At 40.9% G+C, this 22,673-nt stretch overlaps 3 protein-coding genes across 7 annotated transcripts; 1 reads left to right on the top strand and 2 right to left on the bottom strand.

The window, feature by feature from the left end:
• Window positions 1–4,846: 4,846 nt before the first annotated feature.
• Window positions 4,847–7,489, bottom strand: adprhl1 (ADP-ribosylhydrolase like 1). Its single transcript, XM_074666935.1, has 7 exons — window positions 7,276–7,489; window positions 5,997–6,161; window positions 5,770–5,895; window positions 5,518–5,658; window positions 5,315–5,442; window positions 5,101–5,233; window positions 4,847–5,016 (listed from the first exon to the last, which is right to left on the bottom strand). The coding sequence occupies exons 1-7, from the start codon at window positions 7,487–7,489 to the stop codon at window positions 4,847–4,849; spliced, it is 1,077 nt and encodes a 358-aa protein (XP_074523036.1).
• Window positions 7,490–9,965: 2,476 nt separating this feature from the next.
• On the bottom strand, window positions 9,966–16,885 carry dcun1d2b (DCN1, defective in cullin neddylation 1, domain containing 2b). Of its 4 annotated transcripts, none has more exons than XM_074665884.1 (7): window positions 16,749–16,885; window positions 14,141–14,357; window positions 13,888–14,056; window positions 13,525–13,655; window positions 13,283–13,365; window positions 12,933–13,029; window positions 9,966–12,520 (listed from the first exon to the last, which is right to left on the bottom strand). In XM_074665884.1, the coding sequence occupies exons 2-7, from the start codon at window positions 14,313–14,315 to the stop codon at window positions 12,441–12,443; spliced, it is 735 nt and encodes a 244-aa protein (XP_074521985.1). In that variant the 5' UTR covers window positions 14,316–14,357; window positions 16,749–16,885; the 3' UTR covers window positions 9,966–12,440. The 4 variants fall into 4 exon arrangements, with proteins under 4 accessions (XP_074521985.1, XP_074521987.1, XP_074521984.1 ...); XM_074665886.1 differs by having other exon boundaries at window positions 16,745–16,884; XM_074665883.1 differs by lacking the exon at window positions 16,749–16,885 and adding an exon at window positions 15,906–15,985.
• On the top strand, window positions 16,885–22,564 carry tmco3 (transmembrane and coiled-coil domains 3). Of its 2 annotated transcripts, none has more exons than XM_074665881.1 (15): window positions 16,885–17,023; window positions 17,713–17,825; window positions 18,467–18,780; window positions 19,122–19,289; window positions 19,527–19,706; window positions 19,810–20,007; window positions 20,119–20,247; window positions 20,332–20,424; window positions 20,540–20,726; window positions 20,902–21,019; window positions 21,121–21,301; window positions 21,408–21,558; window positions 21,663–21,742; window positions 21,821–21,970; window positions 22,237–22,564. In XM_074665881.1, the coding sequence occupies exons 2-15, from the start codon at window positions 17,798–17,800 to the stop codon at window positions 22,348–22,350; spliced, it is 2,091 nt and encodes a 696-aa protein (XP_074521982.1). In that variant the 5' UTR covers window positions 16,885–17,023; window positions 17,713–17,797; the 3' UTR covers window positions 22,351–22,564. The 2 variants fall into 2 exon arrangements, with proteins under 2 accessions (XP_074521982.1, XP_074521980.1); XM_074665879.1 differs by having other exon boundaries at window positions 21,106–21,301.
• The last annotated feature ends 109 nt before the right edge of the window (window positions 22,565–22,673 follow it).

Raw genomic sequence — 22,673 nt, 5'->3', positions numbered from 1 at the left:
GGCCCTTTATCTCTTATCCTCTTGTAAAATTCCAGAATAAATCCAAATGCTTCTGCAGCCGTGTAATCCTGCTGGTGGGTGGAGTCAGACATGTCAACAGGAAGTATTCCCAGCCAATGATATGTTTGACCTGCTGTGTGAAGCCATTCATCTGCTCTAGACAGTCTTCTCTGTTTCTTGAGTGGATGCCTTTAAACCTCCATATGTGTTCCAGGGCACTGCAGAAAGACATGATCTGACAGTCTGACTTCAGCTAGACATTCTGTGTGTGTGTATAAAAAATATTCTTGCTTCACTGACGATTTTGAGGACGTATTTCAAAATCACATTGAAAAGCGTACTCTACACTTGTGGTTTTGAGAATTTTATTCAAAAAATAAATGAACTACATTAATCATAGAATAACATAATACTTTGTACTGACATTTTACCAGGCAAGTGATCTGGAGTGATCTGGACTGGTGCGTGTTTTTAGTTAAAAATATTACAATACATCTACATCTTTTTCAATTTTTTCTTATTTAATGAAGTCTTCATATTACATTTGTTGTACGTGTGCTGAGATGATACAGTGTCTGACCAAATATTTATTGTATTTGTGCCAAACTAAAAAGTAAAGGTGTCAGTAAATCGTATGGTTTTGGGTATGTATGTTTGCTTGACTGAAGGATCTCCATAGTTGACTGTTGTGTACTTGGGTCTCTCTTTTGGGCTGTCTCTCCGAGATAATGATACAGTACAGTTGTCTGCACCTTTAAGTGACACTTCAGTTTCAGTGTCATATATTCCTACACTCTGTGTCTTACTGGTTTTGTCCATGTCTGTTTCTTTCCCCTCTTTTGGATTCTCTCCTGTTTGTATGTGGTTGCTCTGTACCCTCTCATTATAAGGAAGACACAGGTTGATGTCCTGAAAAGTCACCTGTCTTGTGTTACAGACAGTTTGAGAAGTATCAGAGGGTGTGGCTGACACTACAACCAAAGGATTCACTGTTTCTTTGGCTGACTGAGGGGAGGAATCAGTCTGATCATCAACAGTATCATGAAGGTCAAATCTGCGTACAGGTGGAAGGGGGTATTTTGGTACTGGTCTTTGATTGTTCACAGCTTTAGCTGGATTTTGATCTTCTGCTGCTCCTTCCTTTGTAGGGCCCAGAGATGTAAACTCCACAGTTTGGGGTTTCAATGGGGCTCTCCCTTCAGCCACTGAAGAAGAGGGTTCATATGTACTTGAGTCCCAGTATGAGATCTGATGGGCTCTGTGAGGAATGATCAAGTTATGTCCCTCTTCACAGTTTGAACTCTTTAATAATTCCACAGAGTGTGTTTTTGTAGAGGAATCTACACACATAGACCACACTGGAGCACAGGTCCTGATGGTAGCCACATGCCACTTACCAGGGGCCACCACTTGAGGAGTAAGCTGACAAGGCTCTGGGAATGAGCTCTCAGAAACAGATGCTAAACACTGAAGCTGTAGCTGTCCATATTTCAACACGGTCTCCTCTACTGTAGCTGTCTGAGTTTTCCTGAGTTCCTCAGACCCCCTGCTGTCCCAGTTTGTATCATGAGCTTCACCTGTTATATGACCTTCAAACAAACCAAGTTCAGCCTTTGACTCTGAATTCTGGTGACTCATTTGACTTCCTTGCTCTCTTTGCTTTTCCTTTACATCTTTTACCTCTTCTGGATTTGAGTTCACTTTTGTTGAAACCTTCAACGCTTTCTTCAATATTTGTTCTCCCCTGTTTGTAGTCTTCTTTTCTTTTGCGTGCTGTCCCACAGATTTACTTTTCATTTGCTTTTGTTGGTTTTGTATTTGAACAGTTTGTTCCTGTTGGTGCCGCCTTTCATGACAAGCCACCCTTTCTTTAACATTACTTGTTATCATGACTCCACCAGAGGCCTTTTCATGTGAACATTTGATGTCACTCCCCTTACACACAGTGGCCATAGTCTCAAATCTTTCCATCAAGGATGTCAGGAGGACCCCTTTCCCAATGAGTCTTGGTTTAATCAGCTGTTTCTTGGTCACATTCTGTCCCTTTTCTTTTTGTTCAGCCATGGCAAACTTTGCTACAATATCTTTCACGCTGCTTCCTCGTCTCAGTCCTTGCTCTCTTCCAGTGTGAGCCTTTGCATGCGTGTCATGCTCGCTGTTTTGGCAGAGATTCACGATACCTCCCAATCCTTTGCTTGGGAAAAGAGTCCCTACCTCCCTTTGATGGGTTTGAGGAGGTTTGGGCGTGGATCTTGTGAATTTGGATTGGAGGATCTGGAACGTGGTGAGGCGCCGGGATGTTAGGTTTCCTGCTTTTTCATCTTCAATCTGTTTTTGAGGGACTGACCAGCGGGGGATCTTGGAGCAAGTCTCAGCATTGTTGTCCAGGGTCATTCCAGGTTTTTCTGGGAGGTGAACAAAAGTGCAGCTTGTCTGAGGTTGAGTCTGTTCCAATGTGGTCTTAATTTCCTGGTCAGGCCAATCTTTGTATCTTCCGACACCAATTTCCAACCCCTTGAGGTTTCTTCCTGTCAGCTTTGGAAGATCTTGTGTTAGGTAATGCAGGAGAGTCTCCAAAATCCCTCGAAGGACGGGGCGACAGTTGCGGTCTCTTACCAACTTCCTCAACATACTGGCATCAATGCAGACACTGGCTTTCCGTGAATCTAATCTATGGAGAATGAAGGACATGCAGAACTTAATCTCTCTTGCATCTGCAGCTAAACACAGGCTAGTTACAGATACCAACAGCAAAGGTAAAGTATTGAGAAAAAAGTATTATTAAAAAAGTACAAAAACAGTATTGAGGAATATGGAAACGTATGATGATTAAAGCCGTCAGTATCTTAACTGTCTACTTCACTTCCAAATGTAAAATACTTGGCCATCATTGTATGGTAAAGATGTTAAACAGATTTGGATATCAAATTATGGAGATATTTTTTTATGTCTCCCACACATGGCTTACCTTATACAAGGGTGTTCCACTACCTTCAGAGTTATACCTGTGTTTTGTCTAGGGATGCACGATATTATCTGTACAATATCTGTATTGGCTGTTCAAAGATTAAAAACACGTTTATCGGTATCGGCAGATATGAAAGTTTCTGCAGATAGGCACAGCCGATAAGGTGCTATTCAGTTTGGATTATTATTATTTTCCATCTGAAAAATAAGCTCCTTAAATAAAATGTAGCACTTCATTTATTTGCACTGCAGAGCTATGTGTCTGTCACCAGGTTGTTACAGTAGCTCTAAAATAATGAAATGCAACTTGGTCATGTTTAAAAATGCATTGTACATTTAAAGTTCACGTGATTTAAATAAATTATTTTTCTGTATTTCAATATTGAATGTCTTGAGTTTGAAAAAATAATACATTTCTTATTTATGGTAAAATCAAATGTTTTTTGTCTTGTTTTATGTGTGTTTCTTAAACAAATAAGACCATCACAATTAGAATAGCATATTAATTCCTGTACAGGATAGACTTAGCTTTTTTTACAGTGAAAAAAACAAACAAACTTGTGATTATCGGTATCAGTATCAGTAGAGGCCAAAAGGGGTTTCGATATATCGGCATATCGGATATTGGCAAAAATCCAATATCGTGCATCCCCAGTTTTGTCCCCTTGAGCTTTAAATACATCATACCCTTGAGCCAACACCTGGCATCACAGAACTGGAGATTTTCCATGAATTGGAGTCGTCTCAGTGGGGTATTTAATGTTGATATTTAAAGATCCTGTAAGAAATTTCCAACTTGTGCTGAATTTGGTGCCTCCTCTGAACAAAATAGGAAGGTTTATGTCTTTGATGGCCACATCTTGTACATGTTGTGTAATATTCACTATAGACATTTGGCATAAAAAGATTTTTTTTAACTGCTCTAAAGAAATAATCTTCCCTCGTATATTTGTGTTTGCCTTCGAGGGACGAACAAAAAATCCTCACAGTAGTTCTAAATCATACCTCCACACAATTCTACAGCCAGTGACCAGTATTTGTTCTTCAGAACACTACAGTTCATAATTCTCAGACTGGAAGTGAAAAGCTCCAGCACGGTGTTGTTACAGATTAGTTAAGAGCGTTGAAGAGGAAGGTTGTGTAGCAAGAAGACGATCTTAGGTAGAAAATTAAGATAGTAAACAAACAAAGGAAGACGGGCGCTTCATGCATGGTTATCTGAGTCCATTTTAATGCTGATATCAATATATCAATATTCACCATGTTATAGCACTTCTGTCACAATATAATACACTTAATCTGATAAGAGCATCACAGTGCAAATGTATATAAGATAGAATTATGGCACCTCAGTAATGTAATGCATACAAGTTAAAACCATTGCACTGTTTCAAAACATGTTTCATGCATTTCAAATATAAACCTAGATTAAAGAATACTAAAACAATTCCGTGAAGAAAAATTAGTCTTAAAAGCAGAACATCAGTATCTTAAGTTTGCATGTTTTTTGACAACATCACCATGTTTCATGTTAATACAGGTTAGTTCTATAGAAATATTTCAGATAGATAAACCATCTCACTTAGAGAAATCCTTTCTCAGTATTTACTCTTTTTGTGATGTTGTCAGACACTTTGAGCCTGTCAGAGGCAAAACGAGCTCTTAGAGCAGGCTTAAAATCATTCCAGTTCCCAGAAGAATTACTTGCATTGAAATATGTTTTGTAGCTGCCAGCTGAGTAAATCTGGCTGTTTAGTTTTAGAACAGATCAGTGTATAGAAAAAGGACTGAGGGTAGTGAGGAACAAAGGCAGGCGGTTTTAGAGTCATGTGCAGTTCCCCTGCGCAGCCAGCAGGGTTCAGGCCAGTGAAGAGCATAGTTACTTGTCCATGCACTTCTCCGCAGATGCTGCTTTGTAAAGCGCTTCTCCCAGCTCCTCTAGGTGCTGTCTTTTGTCCAAATCCTGGTAAAGGCTTTGAGGGACCTGGTTTAGGCCGTGCATGAGTCCGTAGAGACAACCAGCAATGAGGCCTGTGGCTTCACTCTCACCTAAAACAACAGCGTGTCAAAGAAGTCACAGTAAGACATACATGTATGTGTCTGTGTGTGTGTTACAGGTACTGTAGTTCTCACCTCCATGGAACATGCCTCGTTTGCACAGCTCACCCCAGTCACTGCCTGCACCCAGAAGAGCATCATAGGCTATCATTGGAGCATCATGACCTCTGCGTCCTGCACAGCCCTCTGAGCTCCAGCGTTTGTACATCTGTGTGGACAGAACACAGAAAAACACTTTTCTTTAAATGCAATCTTTTCATCATCTCTGCTCCTTCATGTATGCCTTTACCTTGTCTGTCTCCTCAGCATCATACGAATCAGGGAGTGATGCTTTGTTCTGTCCTTCTTTCTCAATCCCTCTCTCCTCAAGGTAAAACTGCCACTTGGCCTCAAAGTAGAACCAGTTTTCTTGATACTCTGCAATGGAAAGTCACAATTACTCCTCACATTCTGTTTTATTTAACACCAATGCTGACAGAAACTCTATCTTACCCGACATGTGTCGTATGGTCTTCCTGCAGTACTCCTCAGCTCGAGGGATGACCTTTATGAGCTCACGGCCCCAACTCACAACAGGTTTTCCCTGGACAGCATAGGATGCAAAGAGTGCTGATGCCAGGGAGCCGAGGAAACCTTAAGCAGAGAATGACACCAATAGCAACTCTCAAGTGGGATTTAAGTAAAGACACTTAAAAGATAATAATTCGATTTGTTTGAAAGGTTAGAAAGTGATAATTTTGTCACCTGTTGGGTGGTTGTGGGTCATTCTGCCAATCTCAATGCTGACCTCCACTAGGCTGTCTAATCTCTCAGGCTGCCAGTATCTCATACCTACACACATAGCCTTGGCTGCTGCACCAAAGCCTGACCCTGCATATGGATTGAACATACATGTACATGTCAAAACACACATTTTTATGATAAATTGTTGTTGTTTTGTTTTCATAATATCATCTTAAGTCTTCTCTGGCCTTTTTCATTGAACGGTGTGTGCCAAGCAAGCAAGAAGTTGTGAGGTTTGAGGTGAACACATCCTTCAACTGTGGCAGGATCTGGAGCTCTGCCCTGGAGAGAAACCATGGCTTCCACATAGAGACGCACCACCTCCCTGTACAGGTCTTCCAGACACCAGTAATCTGTGTACCCACACACACACACACACACACACACACAGACTGAGACTCATTCATGATTGGCATGCAAGACGATATGGGTGGTACTGTGATGAGCTAAGTTTAGCCTTAGTTTGCTGCACCACAGATTAGGACCAGCATACCTCCGAGTGAGTGGAGTCACTTCCACACACTGAGAGGTCAACTGGGATCCTCTACGCTTGGCCACAGCCATCCTGCAAGAATTTGTTTATTTGTGTACTGTATGTGTTCAGTAGAGGAGGAGGGAGTGTTGATGAAGGGGTATCACCGTTAACTGGGTGATCTGGATGTTGATGAGAGACGTCTTCACCTTCAGACTGGGTTAGATTTTATTACAAGGGATGAGAGAGGATAGACTAGAACTCATCAAGGTGGGCTTTTTAAATCCTCATATGACTGTGTCCAACAAAAAGCAGAAAACAGGGATGTGTCTCACTGATTCAGCTGAACAGTACTGTGATGTCACCCTTATGCTTTCTGTCATTCAGAGATGTATTTCAGTGAGTGTATGTTTTGTGTGCAGGCATTGTTTCTAAATCAGGCTTCCTAATCTCACAAGATGTCAACACTATTACACAGAGCTGCTGTTGCTGGCTTTGATCCACATCTGCAGCCAAACATGATACCAGCAGATTACCGAGCCGCTATTGTTCAGTAAAGGGGAGCCAAGGATCAGCTTTTCCAGAGTAAGTCTATTTTGGACTTTTCTGTCTCGGTGACTCCTGGCTTCCCTGCAGGGAGCCTGAAATTACTTTTGGGTGACGGCATTCTGGATAAAGTCACTGATGTTTTTTCTTTGATGACCAGTCGCAAGGATGGATTATGGGTATGTCAGCAGGGTTTCTCATTCAGAGCTAGTCTGCCAGTGGGTGATTAGCAGCTTCCATTGATGGTGGAGAAGAAGCTATTCTCATCCCTCTAAATGTAGACAGAGATAACACCTGGCTGAACAGGTTTGATGCTCAAATACTAATAAAACTATAAAGATAGGAGGTTTTTGGTTCCATAAGAACGGAAATTAGATCAAATTTAATGTTATTTTGTCTTTTAGAATAGGAAATAGACATGTAATGTGAAACAAATATTTAAAATGTACCTGTTACAAGTGCTTCTGCTGTTGTCATGTGCATTAGCGCTGCATCACTCAGGGGCCAGTTATCAGAGTCCAGTTTCAAGGCCCCCAGTCCCCCCAAAGAGGCCAATTCCTCTTGGATCTTCTTGCCGGAGATGCATCTTTCCCACTGACCCTTTCTGTAGCCCAGGGCATCCCCGACTGCGCCCAGAACCATGGCTGCTTTGAACTTCTCCATAACACCGGTTTACTCAGCTAATCCCAGAAAGAACAAAATGTGTCCCGAATGAAGCTCTTCTTCCTCTCCTGGGATTAGGATGGCACTTGGCACAAATGAAATCTGAACTTTTATCTACTGAAGTTTATCTTCACCACCTCTACAGGCTGGCATTGACAAACATGACTATCAACTTTTCCCTAAAGTGATCCTGGAAATGGAAATGTTAAGATTCCCTCCGGCTGTAGAGGTACCACAGGCTTCTCCTTACCACCTTCCCGCCCCACAGCTCTCTTGGTGTCTCATCAGTCGTCACACAACAACACAAACTCTCAGATCCGAGGGTTTGGCGTGTACACATCAACAACAGTTTCTTTGTGTTGGGCAACGGAGGGTTCAGCTGTGATCAGGTGTCTCCTAAAAAGGCAATCCCCATGGCACCAGAGCCTGTACGCTGGATGACTGGTTGTGGACTGGTGAAAAGGGGGCTGGACTCACTGGGAGAGATGCTAATGCGTTGCTGGGCTGGGCTGAAAGCTTGTCAGCTGGTGCTGGACCTTGTTGACATCCCACCAGTCCCATGGGAGAAGGGTAAGAATGGAACATCATCCCATCGGTGCCTCCTCCTTCAATGAGGCTTAACTCTCTAATCCTATCCTCACTATTTTAAACTTTTTTTTTATTAATCATCTCCTCCTCTGACACCAATTACTCTTCAGTTATGAGCACTGGATTCAGGGCTTACTTTTAACTCCATCCTCATCTTATTAGACTCTCCTCAATGTTTTTTTTAACATAAAATCTGTGATATCCAGACCTTTAAACACCTAAAACTTTTCTTTATTTTGTTGATGGGTGCAGCCCTCAACATGATCCAAATAAAAGTAGACAAAGCATTACCAGGACAGTCAGTGATGATGATAATGATGACATGCAGCAAGAATGCAACCTGATAAGGGACAACTGTTGCTAAGCTGACATTTTACAGGCACTCATCTTGTGCTGTAGGTCAGTGGTTTCTCACAAGAAACACTGGGATTCATGTTGTTATAGCACACCTTTTAATAGGTTTTAACATATTTGTTTTCTTAAAACACTTTAACCTATAAGCCTCTTTAGGATGTAAAAAACTGCTCTTTATGGCACAATAACACAGTAGCACAAACAGCCAATTTGGTTTTAGCTGTTGCATAACATTTACAACCTCAGTTCCAAAGGAGACAACAAAACAGTGAAGTTGTTAAATACTAAAATAAAAAATAAAGAAAATCCTGGAGGAAACACCCTAACTGAGTTAATAAACAAAGTTAGTAACATGACTGGGTTCAAAAAGACAAATGTTTTCTGTATTTCATCATATACACTACCTGATAGAATTAATGGATTTATATGATGTGGAGATGTTTCTGTACAAAAGGGACAACGTGACTGATTCTGGAAGGTTTTGATTTTCCTGTGACAGTGACAGTGCATCAAAAACAGACATGACTCTGGAGTGGAAATCAATGCATTGGCAAAAAACTGCATCCAAAACCCACTGTCTGTGAGCACAGTTTGTTGTTGCAGGCCTTTTATAAACATGTTCAAAATGAACTGAGGTGAATGTGAAAATTGTTCTGAGGTCTGTGTAATTAAAATTTGGCTTTTTTTTAAGCATGGATGTTACGTTTTTCATTCTTAAAATTAGAGCCAGCATCACTGATGGTTTGGGGAGCAGAAACACTCATGGCATGAGTAGCTTACACATTTGGGTTGGCAGCATTAATGCTGAACAACATCTACAAGTTTTGGGTCAATATGCTGCCATCCATGACAATGCCTTCATTAAGGAACACACTGAAATTGAAAACCTATGTCGGGCAAGACTGAGACATTTTATTATCATAAGTCAAAAAAATGATGTCCCAAATCAAGAAATGTTTTCAGTGCTGTTAAATAAGAATTGGTACAACACAAAGGTAAGCGTGCCCCTTTCTAAACTTATTGAAAGGTGTTGCTGACATCATATTTTAAATGAGCATACACTTATCATAATGCAATAAAACTATTAGATTCAATATTAGACACATTTTTTCTTTTTTCCACATAACTCCAATCCAGTTTAATTCAATTTTTAAACAAAGTCCAAAACTTAAAAAAAAAATTTTGGGGTTAGTGAGCTGCTCAACAGGACTGAAGATCTTTTTTTTTCATCTGCATTTGCAAAATTAGATTTACTCAATTCCTAATCGATTGATGACTTAATAAATTGGAAGATTTCACTACCAAGTCCTGCTCACCAGCTTTCTCTTTCCTAAAAACCTGAAAGGCCACTGCAAGAGAAAGTTGTGTGTTTTCTTGTGTAAGTCTTTTGTAAGGTTATGGGATCCTTGGATTTACCTCATTTAAACCCACCAGGGAGGAATCTTGCCTTAAGCCCAGTTCTTTTTTGACTGTGAAAAAAAAAACCTTTAATGCTTCACCTTTCTGCTGTGCTCAAGAAACACTGCAGCATTCACGAGACTGTTAAAAACAACATGCTTTATTGAAATTGTCCTTAAAGAAAACAAGGTATGGTATGCTCCTAAGACAAAACGTAACATTCTGTAAATACCTGTTTTCTTGCCAGCAAAAATAACACTGTTTGATGAGAAGATCTGCATGACTGGAAACTGTTTACCACACATCTGACAAAATAAACATGTAGCAAATGTATTGTGTTATCAAGCTGAACACTGCAAGACCTCTTGGTTGTGAACCACACAAGATGTCAGATCATGAAGTCAGTCACATTCAACTAGTAGAAATGTCACACTACCTAGCAGTGAAAACACAGTCAGATTAAGTTTCAAGTTTAATGCAAAAGACAACTCGACTTGGTTGTAGTTGTTGTTTTTGAGAACTTAAACAAAGATTGTTGCAGATTGGATTAAAGTACCATGACTTATATTATTTAGAACCTTAACAGACATGACTGTGAAAATCTGAATGAGAGATGTTTCACTGCACCAACATTATTCTTGTGTGCTTTGTTACACAGATGAGCATGACACGTGTACCTGCTGCAGATTTCTCATACATCTATCCTGGACGATCATTTTTCCATATTGATACACCACACTTTTAGATACTCCATGCACCAAACCATCCTTTCAGACCAACATCCATCTGCATAAATCTATTCAAATCTATTTGTAGGTTTCGGGAAAACTGGAGGCAGATTATTCCCTCTGTTGTTCGAGTGTGACAGGACAGAAAAGTTTGATGCCGGGAAATAGTCAAATCATAGTGACAAGAAATAGCAGAAGAAAACAGCATAGTCAGGGTTTGATGAATACCGATATATGTTCAGAAAGCTGCCTGCTGCTCTTTATGACAGGGAGAGGACGTCGGGTACCTGAGCTCTACCATCTGTCATGCTCTAAAGATAGGAACCCCTGAAGCTCACAGGGACCTTTGAAGTTTTTAAAAATACACTTACAGAGCGACACTTTAACTTAAACTACATGTATTCAAAAGCTCAAGTCTTGTGACCAAACAGTATGGCTGGATGTTATATAGACTCATGACCACATCCAGTTGTTATGGAGCATTGTACTTGAGAAGTGCATTACAGCACAGCCATCTCTAGATGGCAGCAAAAGCAGTGTTCTTGAAATGACCTGTTGCTTCTGTAGATTTCTCTCTGTGGTACTTTAACACACCACCTGTACCTCAAAAGCAGAAATTTTATTAAATAAAAAGCCTCAGTCAGTGTAAACAAACAGTAACAACACCTCTGGCTGGGGTATAGTCGTTCATTTTAACACTTCTACTCAAGTGTAAACTGAATGGTTCTGTAGCTGTATCCAGTGCTATCTGATCAGCAAACCTACAACAGAAAAAGTGTAACATCAGTGCAGTTCGCAGGGTTGGCAAGTCATCGTCACCTGAATTATAGAAAACAGTCAACATGCCAGTCAGTTTTTGTGTACAGCAGCTCACACACTGCAAAACAAAAGTCAAACAAAAATGTCATTTAGTAGTATTTGACGCTTAATGTCATCCTAGATTATGATAATAAATACCATTTCCTGTTTCCTCAGATTTACTTCAACATTTTTCCTTAACTCAATCTATTTTCATTGCTATGGGTAAAGAATTTTAAGCTTATAAGGGTGGCAAATCTGCAGATACTATTAAAAAGAATGTCTTGCTGTCTCCAACTTTTAGAGTGAACATAAAATCCTTTCCACTGTTGTTCAGTGCAGACTGATCATAACTTACTAACTGGTAACTATGGTAAAGTCAAATAAAAATCTTTTGCATTTCATGAGTTAAAATGTTTAAACACCCCCTACACATTCTGACACACGCACACACATATACCATGAATAGCACACACACTTTTCTCTGCTCTGTGTGATTGTATGAGAGCTCCACATTCACAGTTTGAGTGGAAAAAAATGTAATCACTTTTTGTCCACACATTCACATCAAAATCATCCATCACTTTGCACCAGCTGACAGACACATGCAGGTTTTACACGCTGCATCATGTACGATTGACGAAGCCTGAGGCCACTTCCTACCGCATCCATAACTTAATCCTCTCCATGTGCTGAAAGTTCACCAATGCTGTCCCTCCTCATTGTGCCGAGGGTTCAGGTGAGTGAGTCCACAGCAGCGGTTCAAAGCCACGCCTATTGGTGATTTATCAATGAGTGATGGGATTGACAGGTCCCATCATTTTGATATTGCAGTTACAAAGTCTGTCCTGGACAGCAGGCGACAAAAACAACATAAAACAGTGTCTCTCTCTTGCGTTGCTGTCCGCTCTGAACTGGCGTTTCTGGTCGCTCTCCAGCCAAGGCATCGTATGCAGTTGGAAGAACGATCTTAAAGACAGGCTTTTTGAGGAGTAGTCTGTATTTGGCTCATGTATAAAAATCCTTATTCAAACATAAAGAAAATCAGGGGAAACGCTGTCCGCTGGGTGAATCTTGGGTAAAAACTATGTTATGTTGCGCTTAGTCCCCGTCACAATCGGCCTAGCAAACTCCACAAAGTCATCTATGAGGACAGGCCATGCTCCTGAGGAGAGAAAAACATGGACATGTAATCTAATCTTCATTCATCAATGCATTTATCAAAAGTGTGATGGTTGAAGGTGCAATCTACTGGTCTGAAATGTAGCTGAGTTGACATTTAATAACTGTTTTTGAATCAGAAAACCACTAAAAATATCAGAAAAAGCTGAAAAAAAGCTGATATATTTACATCACACCTGAAGTGAAAAGTATGGCTCTCACATATACACATAGTTAGAGCTTTGTCCTTTGTTTGACATGACATCTGATGCAGCCTGGGTTCATCAGGGTGACTGACTAAATTTCCAGCATGCAACTGTGGGTGTTCATCTTTCACCAGGGAATTAACAGCTGAAATGTTAAGACTTGGATGCTATAATGAATAGCTTTCATCAAGAAGTCTTTCAAATCCTCACCTTCCTCATCATAGTTTGACATGTCGTCTGCAATCATATTTCCAAAGTCCAGCAGGAGGTTCCACGTGTCCTTAGGAATTGAGCGTTTGTGATGCTCCTGAATGCAACAAAGGGACATCTCTTAACAAAGTACTGAAGGAGTAGTGCTCATTTTAGACTGTTTGTGGTTTCAGATATATCAGATATATTTTGCTGCATTATGAGGTTTCAGATATTTTTTGGCTTTTTCACCTACAGTGTGTTTGTATCATTTCTGGAAATGTGTTGGTATGTTTTGTTTCTTTTAATCGCTTTATTCTGCTAAGACACGGAAAATAAGTGACAGACTGAAAACAATAATGTTCCCTTACCAGCAAAAAACGGTTCCAGAGATCCAAGAACTTAAATCGATCTGTTAGAACTAAATTCCAGTAAGCAACAGCCATCTCTAGGTCTAGGACACAAAACATGGAAAATATAATTAAAGTGTTTAAAGTCAAGTTTTGTACCTTTTTTAAAGCAAACTGAGTTTGTTAAATCTCTTTCTTATACATCAGGTATTTTTGTGAAACAACACAGCTTACAGTCCTTTTTAACACATTCTTCAGCTTACCTAAACCTTTTTGGCCAGGATTCTTGGCAAAATTGAAGGTAAACTGGTAGAAGTCTTTGAACTTTCCTGTGTCTTTCAGCTCCTGCTCCAGTCTGGGAAGCATTGACTTGAGTTTTTCTGGACTGTCACAGCTGGAGGGAAAAGTAAAGTAAAAATAAATCAGATCATGCTCAATATCCTGTGATTATACATGAAAGTGAAAGTACATATTTTTCTTGAACTCAAACTTATTGGAAAACAATTCTTCATTTTTATTGTAATACACAGAAAATGCGTACTTCTGTATTTTTAAAGGACACTTCAGTAAACAGAAATTTTAATACTGATCAAATACTACAATACAACAGCCCTAATGTTGCTTACCCAAGTTCAGCCATGCCATCCAAAAACTCCTTCCTGCTAAACTCGCACTGCGTGGCTGCCCTAAACTTCCACGCCACCACCAGTATGCTCATGCTCGCGGGGTCCAGGGTCAGGTCATCACAGAACTGCTGGATCCCATCAATGCCTATCTTATTCTCATCCTGTGGGTCTGCAAACACAGCAAAGAACAGTGAGCAGAACAGTGTTGTCGACTGGACTGCACTAACATTACATTAACTACACTGACACTTGCCTTTGTATCTGTTGTAGAGCTGTTCCAGCTTCTTGCGGTCCACTGAGGTTTTCATGGATTCTTTGTAGTAGAGGTCTGGATTCTGGAAATAGTTGTCTGTGGCAACTTCTAGTTTCCAATCATTCTGCGTCAGGCAGTACACAGCTGTCCTCTCCCCGGCCTGCGTGAAGGACATGAACTGCCGAACCTTGTCCTTCTGCGATGACTTCAACTTGTGCTGTGAAGTAAGCAGGCACAGGTTAATGCAGGGAAAAAATAAACCTGACTTCCTCACACACTCACTTTTCCCAGACCCATTTGACCAATGCTTAAACTGACCTCAGATTCAGGGCTGCAGCTATCAAATATTTTAGTATTCAAGTACTCTACTGAAAATCCCATCGATTAATCGAGTAATCGGATAAAATACATTGTTGTTTAGTTAAAGAGCAGTTATTTTTTAAATGAAAATGTTTCTCTTTAAGAAATAGAATTTTCTGATACAGTATGTCAATAAAAGCACTTGCTTTGGTAGCTCCAAAATATGTAAACACACTTTGACACATTTTTTGTGCCTTGTACATCTCATCAAATGTTGAGGACCCAAATGGCACCCTTTTGGTAGAATGACCCATTAGTCTCCAAACTCCAGAAAAGAAGCTAGATTTCTTGCTAGTTGCTATTTTGTATAAGAGATAGCTAGAAGGGTCTGAAAACTCTCTAAATATGGCCTCAGCTCTATTTGATCTGTTTTAAAATTAAACGATTCCTCGAGGCGGAGAAACTTACTCAAGTATTTTTTGTAATCGAGTACCTCGAATCATTCGAGGAATCATTTCAGCTCTTCTCAGATTATAAAGATAACCTCTCACATATAATGATTTTGCATTTGATTAAATGCAGATACTTTTATTATTATTTTTATTTTTATTATTATTATTCAGTATTATATCACGATTTAGTTGGGCCTGTTTGAGATCAAATGTGGAAGAGCAACTTGGCCTTGTGTGCATTGACAAAGTCTCCCATCTATCCATTAAGAAATTCAACCATAGGTTCAGAGGATGTACACTGATCAACATTTGGACAAACAACACAACAACTAAACTTAGCAAACACATCAAACTAGAGTGTAAAGACTTTATTTCTCTAGAAGACCTCCTGTTGCTGTGTCTTATAGTGTTTTAAGTTTCCAAAAACTGATGGATGATGGCTCTTTTTAGGGATGGTAATCAAAGTAAGGCTTAGACCATGCATGTAGCAGCGTTTAAGTACATATTGCCACTGTCATTTCTAGTTGCTCTGCTGCAAGAATCCGTTAGTTTCCCCCAAATCCTTATTGAGATAGTTTAATCGACACACACGGTTGGGATAACTGCACATCTTATGCAGAACTGCAGACCTGACCCACCCGATGATCACACAGCAAATGCACCGTGACAGGCCAGTGTTTTTGCGACCCAGTTTTCCTGGGGAGGGGACGTGTGATCCTGCAAGCTCTCTCTCCTGACCCGGGGCAGCAGGAGCACATGCGAGTTACCAAAAAGGGAAAGGTACGTGCCGCAAGGAGTGTGAGAGTCCGATCTCAAAATACCAATAACTGACCTTCCATTTCCCTCATATTCCCCACACATATCACCCTGACAATGCGACACTTACTTCGGGAAGACCCCAAATCGTAATATCGGTGCGTCAACTTCACGCTAAATAGAGCCGTGATCGGTTTCTGCACTTGTTTCAAGGGGCTTAAGATTCGCCCCAGTTTCTCAAATTTAATCTTACCTACCATTTTATCACACGCTGTTTTGGCCCGCTTGATATCCAATTACCCATAGTGCGCATGCGCTAAAAGAACTGCACTACTATACTGACATTTGATTCGTGGGAAATGTAGTTCTAGACCGCTAATTCCTCAGGCTCTGATGGTGTGGATACCCTAAATTTAGAGGCTGTTTTAAGTAATTGGTGGCATTTGAGGCAAAAAGTTAACTTTTTTCAGAGAATTTAAACAGGAAGGGATATAGCAGAAATACTGACAGTATAACTTTGTAACAGCTGTCTTAAAAGTACAAGTGTTCAGCAAAGGGGATATCTTTGAACTTTTTGCGTTGATGTTTCACATATACATTTATATAATTAACCCTTAATTGAAATGGGTAAGAAGCTTGGAAGTAGTATTAACCTGTTTCGACACAGTCATAGTTAAAGTGCTGATCGGACGAAATGTCGGAAAACTACAACTCCCATATCGCGGCTGTTAAGATGTTTCGGAAGTAATCTTCAAATGGATCAAAGTTATGTCACCGTGATATTACTCCAACAACAATGTACAGCTTGTTCATGTTCATCTTTAATGTATGCAAATGCGACATTATGACTTGTCAATAAGTTATGTTTCTTCAGCTGAGCAGCTGTTATCCATGTACACAACAGCCTCTTAGCACAGGTTAGCTGAGTTGTATTAGCTTGTGTGTGAACTCAGCTGGCTGGAGCTGGTCTGACAGCTATGAGGAATTTGAGAGCTAACTTGGCTCCATTTGCAGCTCCATTTTAGAGAACAGGTTGAACTTTATACACACTAAAAGATAATCCAACTTCCTCAGAGTTTTTCGAAAATCGACGTACCTACCTGGGCGAGGAAACGTTAGCATCCCCTGGCTAGCACGACAGGCGTTAGTAAGAGTTGGAGGAGGTGGAGGTAAACATGAAGTTGGTTTGGGAGTAAACTGGTGAACGCCTGTACAGACGCTGGCCTCAGAGGCTATGTGGCAGGGGAGGAGGGGTGTTGGAGGAGGAGGAGGAGGTGGTGGTGCGGTACAACAGCATGATTGTTCCCTTCTACTTCAGCTTCTCCTTCAGTCCTGGAGTTGGTTTGAGAGCCGGCACTGTGCGCATATTTCACAGGTATTCGCATACTTTTTCTTTCACCATTTATCCATTTTTCTATTCGTGTGTACAGTACGCTTTGTTCAGTCAGTAAGTGTTGTCACTCATTTCTTGGGTGTTGTGTGTTCAGCTTTGTATATCATATTTTCCTGTTGTTCATTCTTGAACCACTTTGAACTCATATTAACTTTATATATAGTCAGTTTGTTGTCTAAATATGTGCACGAGTGGAGTGACCACCTGATAGCTGGTGGACAAATACACTATTAACCTGTCAGAAGTCAGTTGCATCATTAGTGGAAAGTTTTGTAATTTTTAAAGCGTTTAAATTAGTAAATTATCATTCCTTGTTGATTCAATAATCACATTGATTGCATTTTTTTTTTTAAATCTTTCAGTCAGCAAAAAAATCACAATTGTCTGATTCAAATATCTTTAACGTGAATATTACCTTATATTTACTCCCAAATGATAGTAAACTTGGTCACACTTATTTGGCAGTTTTCTTGACATTTTTTTTATCTTATTTCTGAGAAATGTTTTACTTTTCAGTCACATTATTGTTATAAAAGGGCAACAGTCACCTTTTAGACTACAGTTTTGGGTATCAACCAGTTTGTGTTTAGCTAATGAATGAATATGAATATGAAACACCCTAATAAGTAAACTTATCTAATTCTTGCTTTTGTTCCATTTATTTCAATCAGCAGTAGGAGAATGGCTGCAGTACAGTCCTAGGAAGAAGGATAGAGGAGGAGGAGTCTGGAAAGTAAATATCCCTCAGCTTACCACATGCTCACTAAGGTGCGGTCCTTCTTGGGTGTGAGTAGAATGTCTTTCATCACAGTGCGTCTGCCTTTATTAGTGCTCTAGTAAGTCAGTTATTTGAGGGTGGGGAGAGTTCCTCTTGGATTCATAATTGAGACGTCACATCAGGTTAAGGCAGCATAGCAAGTGCTGTGGAATTTGTTCACGTGACATGCTCATACAAGCCAGCTGCACTAAACCAATTAGTGCAAGGTGTTTTAGCCCCTTAGTGCAGCCAGTAAAACTGGCCACAAGTGTGTATACACAGCTGTTGCCTTAGCTTTCATCTGTTACTTAAAGATTAAACCGTCTCTTGAGATGACTCTAGAAGTACAACAGCACAGTGTGTCCACATAACAGGAGATTATGGCTTCAATTTGAGAACACCTGCTTTTACTGTGAGTGCTTTAAGAGACAAAGGTGGGTTTTGTTTTGTTTCTTATTTTATGACAGAATCTATAGGTTGAATTGCATCAGTGGTAGTTTGGTGTTTCGATTAGTTTACAACAAGAACATCTAAGTATCATTAGTCATTCTTCTTTCTACTCTCATTACATTTATTCTTTTTTACTCATAAGTTGTTCATCTTCCTACCTTACTGAGCATGCTCAAGCTGTAGTCCAATTTTTTTTCTTTTTTTCGCTCTGTTCCTAGGTCCCCTTCCCTTCATCAATTTCCACCTTTGGGTGAAGACAGAAGTAAAGATTTGGATGCAGGTATTGTGTTGGCTACTGTGCCTCGGCACAGCCGCAGCACTAGCTGTACTGCACAAAAACCAGGTGGCCCAGCAAGCCATCAAGCTTTATCGAAGTAAAGGGGTCCTGCAAGGCCACAGCTGGCTGGCAGGAAACTGTAAGCAGCTGGTGGGGCTACTGAGTCAGAAGAATGTGGTGGTCAAGAAGCTGGCAGCCGCTGCTGTTGCTGTGGGAAAAGACCAGAGCCTTTCAGAACCAGAGAGGCTCTTCCAGGTACCAGACTGAGAATGTAATTAAGGAGTCAATTAATTTAAAATCTTTGAGAGACAGTTTCACGTCTTGGGAAGCACATAGTGTGTGAGGTATTGTGTAGCTTTAAGGGTTTGTCCTAGCTTTTCTTTGTATTTCGGTTTTTTCTTTTTGCTCATCAGTGGCTTCATATGTCAAACTTACAGTTCAGGTTTCACTGACACAGACAGGTGATGTTCTAGTGAGATAAGAGCTGTAGCCACAACTTTTCCTGTTATCCAGTTTTTGCTGTTGGATAGTCACAAAATGATGTCATATATATTCAATGACAATTTAATGATTAAGTTTTATCTCTCTACATTCAGGTTCACACCCTGGAGGTTTTTCAGAAAGAGCTGAATGAGAGTGAACATCTGGTGTTTCAGGCGGTGCAGAGCCTGCAGAGGGCGCTGCAGGGAGACTACAGGGACGTAGTCAACATGAAAGAATCCAGCAGACAGCGGCTGGAGGCTCTCAGGGAAGCAGCCATAAAGGTGAGAGCGTCATGGTCGTCAATGGAAGGCATTAAAATGTGTGAAAAACAGTATAAAGAATAAACCAAATTGAAATTAAACCTAGATTTGGACCCAGTTTTGATGATGCTGTATCCCCACACTCACGTATATTTCAGATATCGTGTCTTATGATATGGGCTGGTATGTTTCCTGCATGTTAAACTTGCTTTTCTACCCAAACCCAAACCTGCCTTGGGTTTGGCGTCTGCCCCTCAGGAGGAGCAGGAGTATGTGGAACTGGTGGCTGCCGAAAAACATCAGCAGGAAGCCTTGAAGAGCGCGTTAGCCCAGAATAAGACTCTGTCCATGCTGGATGAAATCCTGGAGGACGTCAGAAAGGCTGCAGACCGACTGGAAGAGGAGATAGAGGAGCGTGCCTTTGACAACAACAAACAGGTCAGCAAATGTGGCACGTGATATACTAAAACGTTTATTTATTAAGCCATGTCAAAAAGAAAACATTAAATTGTGCCTCATCTTATTGTATTGTGTTGTGTAGATGAAAGGTGTAAATGTAGAGGCTGTGTTGAGAGTGGAGGATGAGGAGAAAAGTGGGAAGAGGAAGAATAAGTCCCAGATGAAGGAGGTGGAGGATGATTTGGGACTGAGCATGCTCATTGACTCGCAGAACAACCAATATGTTCTGACCAAACCTCGAGACTCGACCATGCCTCGAGCAGACCATCATTTCATCAAGGTCAGTTTGTATTTCACATTCACAGAATCAATCTGACAGCCCAGAGGCTTTAAATATTCAACATACTTAAATCTTTTTCTTACATGAGCATTATTCATCGTGTACTTTCAGGACTTGGTGTCGGTGGTGATGTTGTCCCTGCCTTGTGGCTGGGTTTGTACTTTGATTGGTCTTCCTCCCATGTTTGGATATATCATCTCTGGGGTGCTGCTAGGTCCTTCATGTCTCAACAGCATCAAGGTGTGTTTGTATCTGTTTGTTTTAAACAACACTGCATCATTTGAAGCTAAGTTTTTCACGTCCATGTTTATCTGTGTCCTGCAGTCAATGGTTCAGGTGGAGACTCTGGGTGAGCTTGGTGTGTTCTTTACCCTCTTTGTGGTGGGACTGGAGTTCTCACCTGAGCGTCTCCGAAAGGTAATCAAGAAAGGGTTAACAGCAATAAAATACTATACCTTTATATTTTTGGTCATTTCTAAAAAGAGGGTTTGTAAAAGTGTATGCCCGGGTGATGGGTTTTGTTTGTGTCCAGGTTTGGAAGACCTCAGTTCAGGGAGCGTGTTCCTTGAGCGTGCTGATGGTGGGAGTCGGTTTGCTGTGGGGACAAGCTCTGCATATTCGACCCACTCAGACTGTCTTCATTTCCTCATGTCTCTCTCTATCCAGCACTCCACTTGTGTCCCGCTTCCTTGCAGGGGGAAGCAGAGGAGACAAAGAAGGTATGTAGGTATGTCTGTGCACTTCAAAACATGAATGTGCATCAAAGCATTTTCATTCGAGAAAGGCTAAAATAAAGACACGAGCGCTTGTTTGCTGAGAGGAAAATACAGAATAATGGGACTTTTATGAAACAAATACTGTGATATGCTTCAGCTGTGTTTGTCTGTGAGACAGGTGATCCAGACTACAGCAGCTTTCTTCTGGGGATGTTAGTGATGCAAGACGTTCAGCTCGGTCTCTTCATCGCTGTCATGCCGACTTTGATCCAGGCCCAGAGCGGTGACTTGGACAGGTTAGATAATCAGTCAAACACACACACACATATACCCACAAAGAGGCGCACAGTTTGTTTACATCTGCTCCTTTTGTGAACCACAGCTTCCTTTTTGGCAGTATCCGTGTGCTGATCCTGCTGGCTCAGGTCCTTGGCTCTCTGGTTGCTGTGATGCTGGTCTGTCTGCTATTCAGATCATTCATTATTGGCCCGTACTACAAGAAGCTGCACGCTGAGAGCAAAGGGAACAAGGAGATCTTGGTGTTAGGCATGGCAGCTTTTGTCTTTTTCATGTTGACGGTATGCTAAGTGAAGTAATGTCTGACATTTCTCTGTTATTGATAAAAACCTGCTGAGGAAGCTATCTGTGTTGTTGATTCTCCTCTCCCTCTGACGTAACCTGCAGGTAACAGATTTTCTGGATGTGTCAATGGAGCTGGGCTGTTTCTTGGCTGGAGCTCTGTTGTCCACACAGGGGCACATGGTCACCGGTGAGGTCATGGGATGCATTGAACCAATCAGAGATTTCCTCACCATCATCTTTTTTGCCTCAATCGGTGAGATCCACAACAGTTTAATTCAGCCATATCTAGTTAAAAAGTAGCAGACTCACCTCTCTACAATTAACAGTGACTAAACCTGTTGTTTTTTGGTGCCACAGGTTTTCATGTCTTCCCAACATTCGTGCTGTACGAGCTCACCATCCTGCTCGTTCTGACGCTCACACTCGTCATTATGAAGGTACAGCTCTCTCCCTTTGTTTGTTTTTTTGATCGCCACACCCTCACTTCCTCCTGCTGACCCATCTTTTCTTCCCAGTTTCTGATGGCTGTACTGGTGCTGTCAGTGATCTTGCCTCCAGGCTCTCGACACATACGCTGGGTGGTCTCAGCTGGTCTGGCTCAGGTCAGCGAGTTCTCGTTCGTTCTGGGCAGCCGAGCACGTCGGGCTGGCATCATTTCCAGAGAGGTCAGTGATGAATGATTGTAGAATCTGTAACTTCTTATTTGCTGCCATGTGATGATGATTATTTTTAGTTGATATGGTAGTTGATATTTTTTTCAGTAGAACATTTTTGTCACTGGATTTACAGTTTTGGCTCTTAGGTAGAAATTATTACTCCTACTACAAAATATGCAAAGTATTCTTAACTTTTTGATTTAGTAGAAGCATCAGTTTTGTGCTAATTTGATGCATTTCCTGACACTTTCCTGTGTCTGTCTCTCTGGGCTCAGGTGTACCTGCTGGTTCTCAGTGTCACCACACTCAGTTTGCTGCTTGCACCAGTGCTGTGGAGAGTCACCACACGCAGATTTGTTCCCTGGGCTGATCGCAAAATGGTCACATGACAATACGAGAGTGGCTTTGGGGTTAGCGTGTTAACTCTTTCAACAAAGCCAGCGAAGACAGCATAAGACACAGAAGTGATGTTCATGCAGAGGAGGCTTATGTGTTAGTGTGCACACTTAAATATTAGCTTTAACTCATTACACGTAAAAGAGCCTGGACCTCAAATGGTTTGTACCCACATGTGCTGAAACCCTACTGTATGAGGTCTTATTGGACAACACAAACTGAATTCCATCTCCCACTCCTCGACATTAGTTTTGTGGAGAAGCACAAAATCATTCCATTTCTGATGATTCAGTTTTTTGTGCATCATAAAATCTCT

This window comes from Halichoeres trimaculatus, unplaced genomic scaffold (genome assembly GCF_033239565.1).
Source record: "Halichoeres trimaculatus isolate MK-OKI-2021-1 unplaced genomic scaffold, fHalTri1.1 fHalTri1_scaffold_3, whole genome shotgun sequence".
Classification (NCBI taxonomy): domain Eukaryota; kingdom Metazoa; phylum Chordata; class Actinopteri; order Labriformes; family Labridae; genus Halichoeres; species Halichoeres trimaculatus.
This window is presented reverse-complemented; position numbering and strand designations above follow the sequence as displayed.

What these genes read in the sequence shown, in the direction of transcription:
- adprhl1 (XM_074666935.1), bottom strand. Translation starts at nt 7,489, where the DNA reads ATGGAGAAGTTCAAAGCAGCCATGGTTCTGGGCGCAGTCGGGGATGCC. An exon ending in AGCAGAAGCACTTGTAACAG is followed by an intron (nt 6,162 to 7,275) that starts GTACATTTTAAA and finishes GTGGGTACACAG; the next exon opens with ATTACTGGTGTCTGGAAGAC. An exon ending in CACACCGTTCAATGAAAAAG is followed by an intron (nt 5,896 to 5,996) that starts GCCAGAGAAGAC and finishes ATCCATATGCAG; the next exon opens with GGTCAGGCTTTGGTGCAGCA.
- dcun1d2b (XM_074665883.1), bottom strand. An exon ending in TCTGGAACCGTTTTTTGCTG is followed by an intron (nt 13,030 to 13,282) that starts GTAAGGGAACAT and finishes TGTTGCATTCAG; the next exon opens with GAGCATCACAAACGCTCAAT. An exon ending in GTCAAACTATGATGAGGAAG is followed by an intron (nt 12,521 to 12,932) that starts GTGAGGATTTGA and finishes TTCTCTCCTCAG; the next exon opens with GAGCATGGCCTGTCCTCATA.
- tmco3 (XM_074665879.1), top strand. Translation starts at nt 17,798, where the DNA reads ATGCTCACTAAGGTGCGGTCCTTCTTGG. An exon ending in TAAGGTGCGGTCCTTCTTGG is followed by an intron (nt 17,826 to 18,466) that starts GTGTGAGTAGAA and finishes CTCTGTTCCTAG; the next exon opens with GTCCCCTTCCCTTCATCAAT. An exon ending in TCAGGGAAGCAGCCATAAAG is followed by an intron (nt 19,290 to 19,526) that starts GTGAGAGCGTCA and finishes TCTGCCCCTCAG; the next exon opens with GAGGAGCAGGAGTATGTGGA.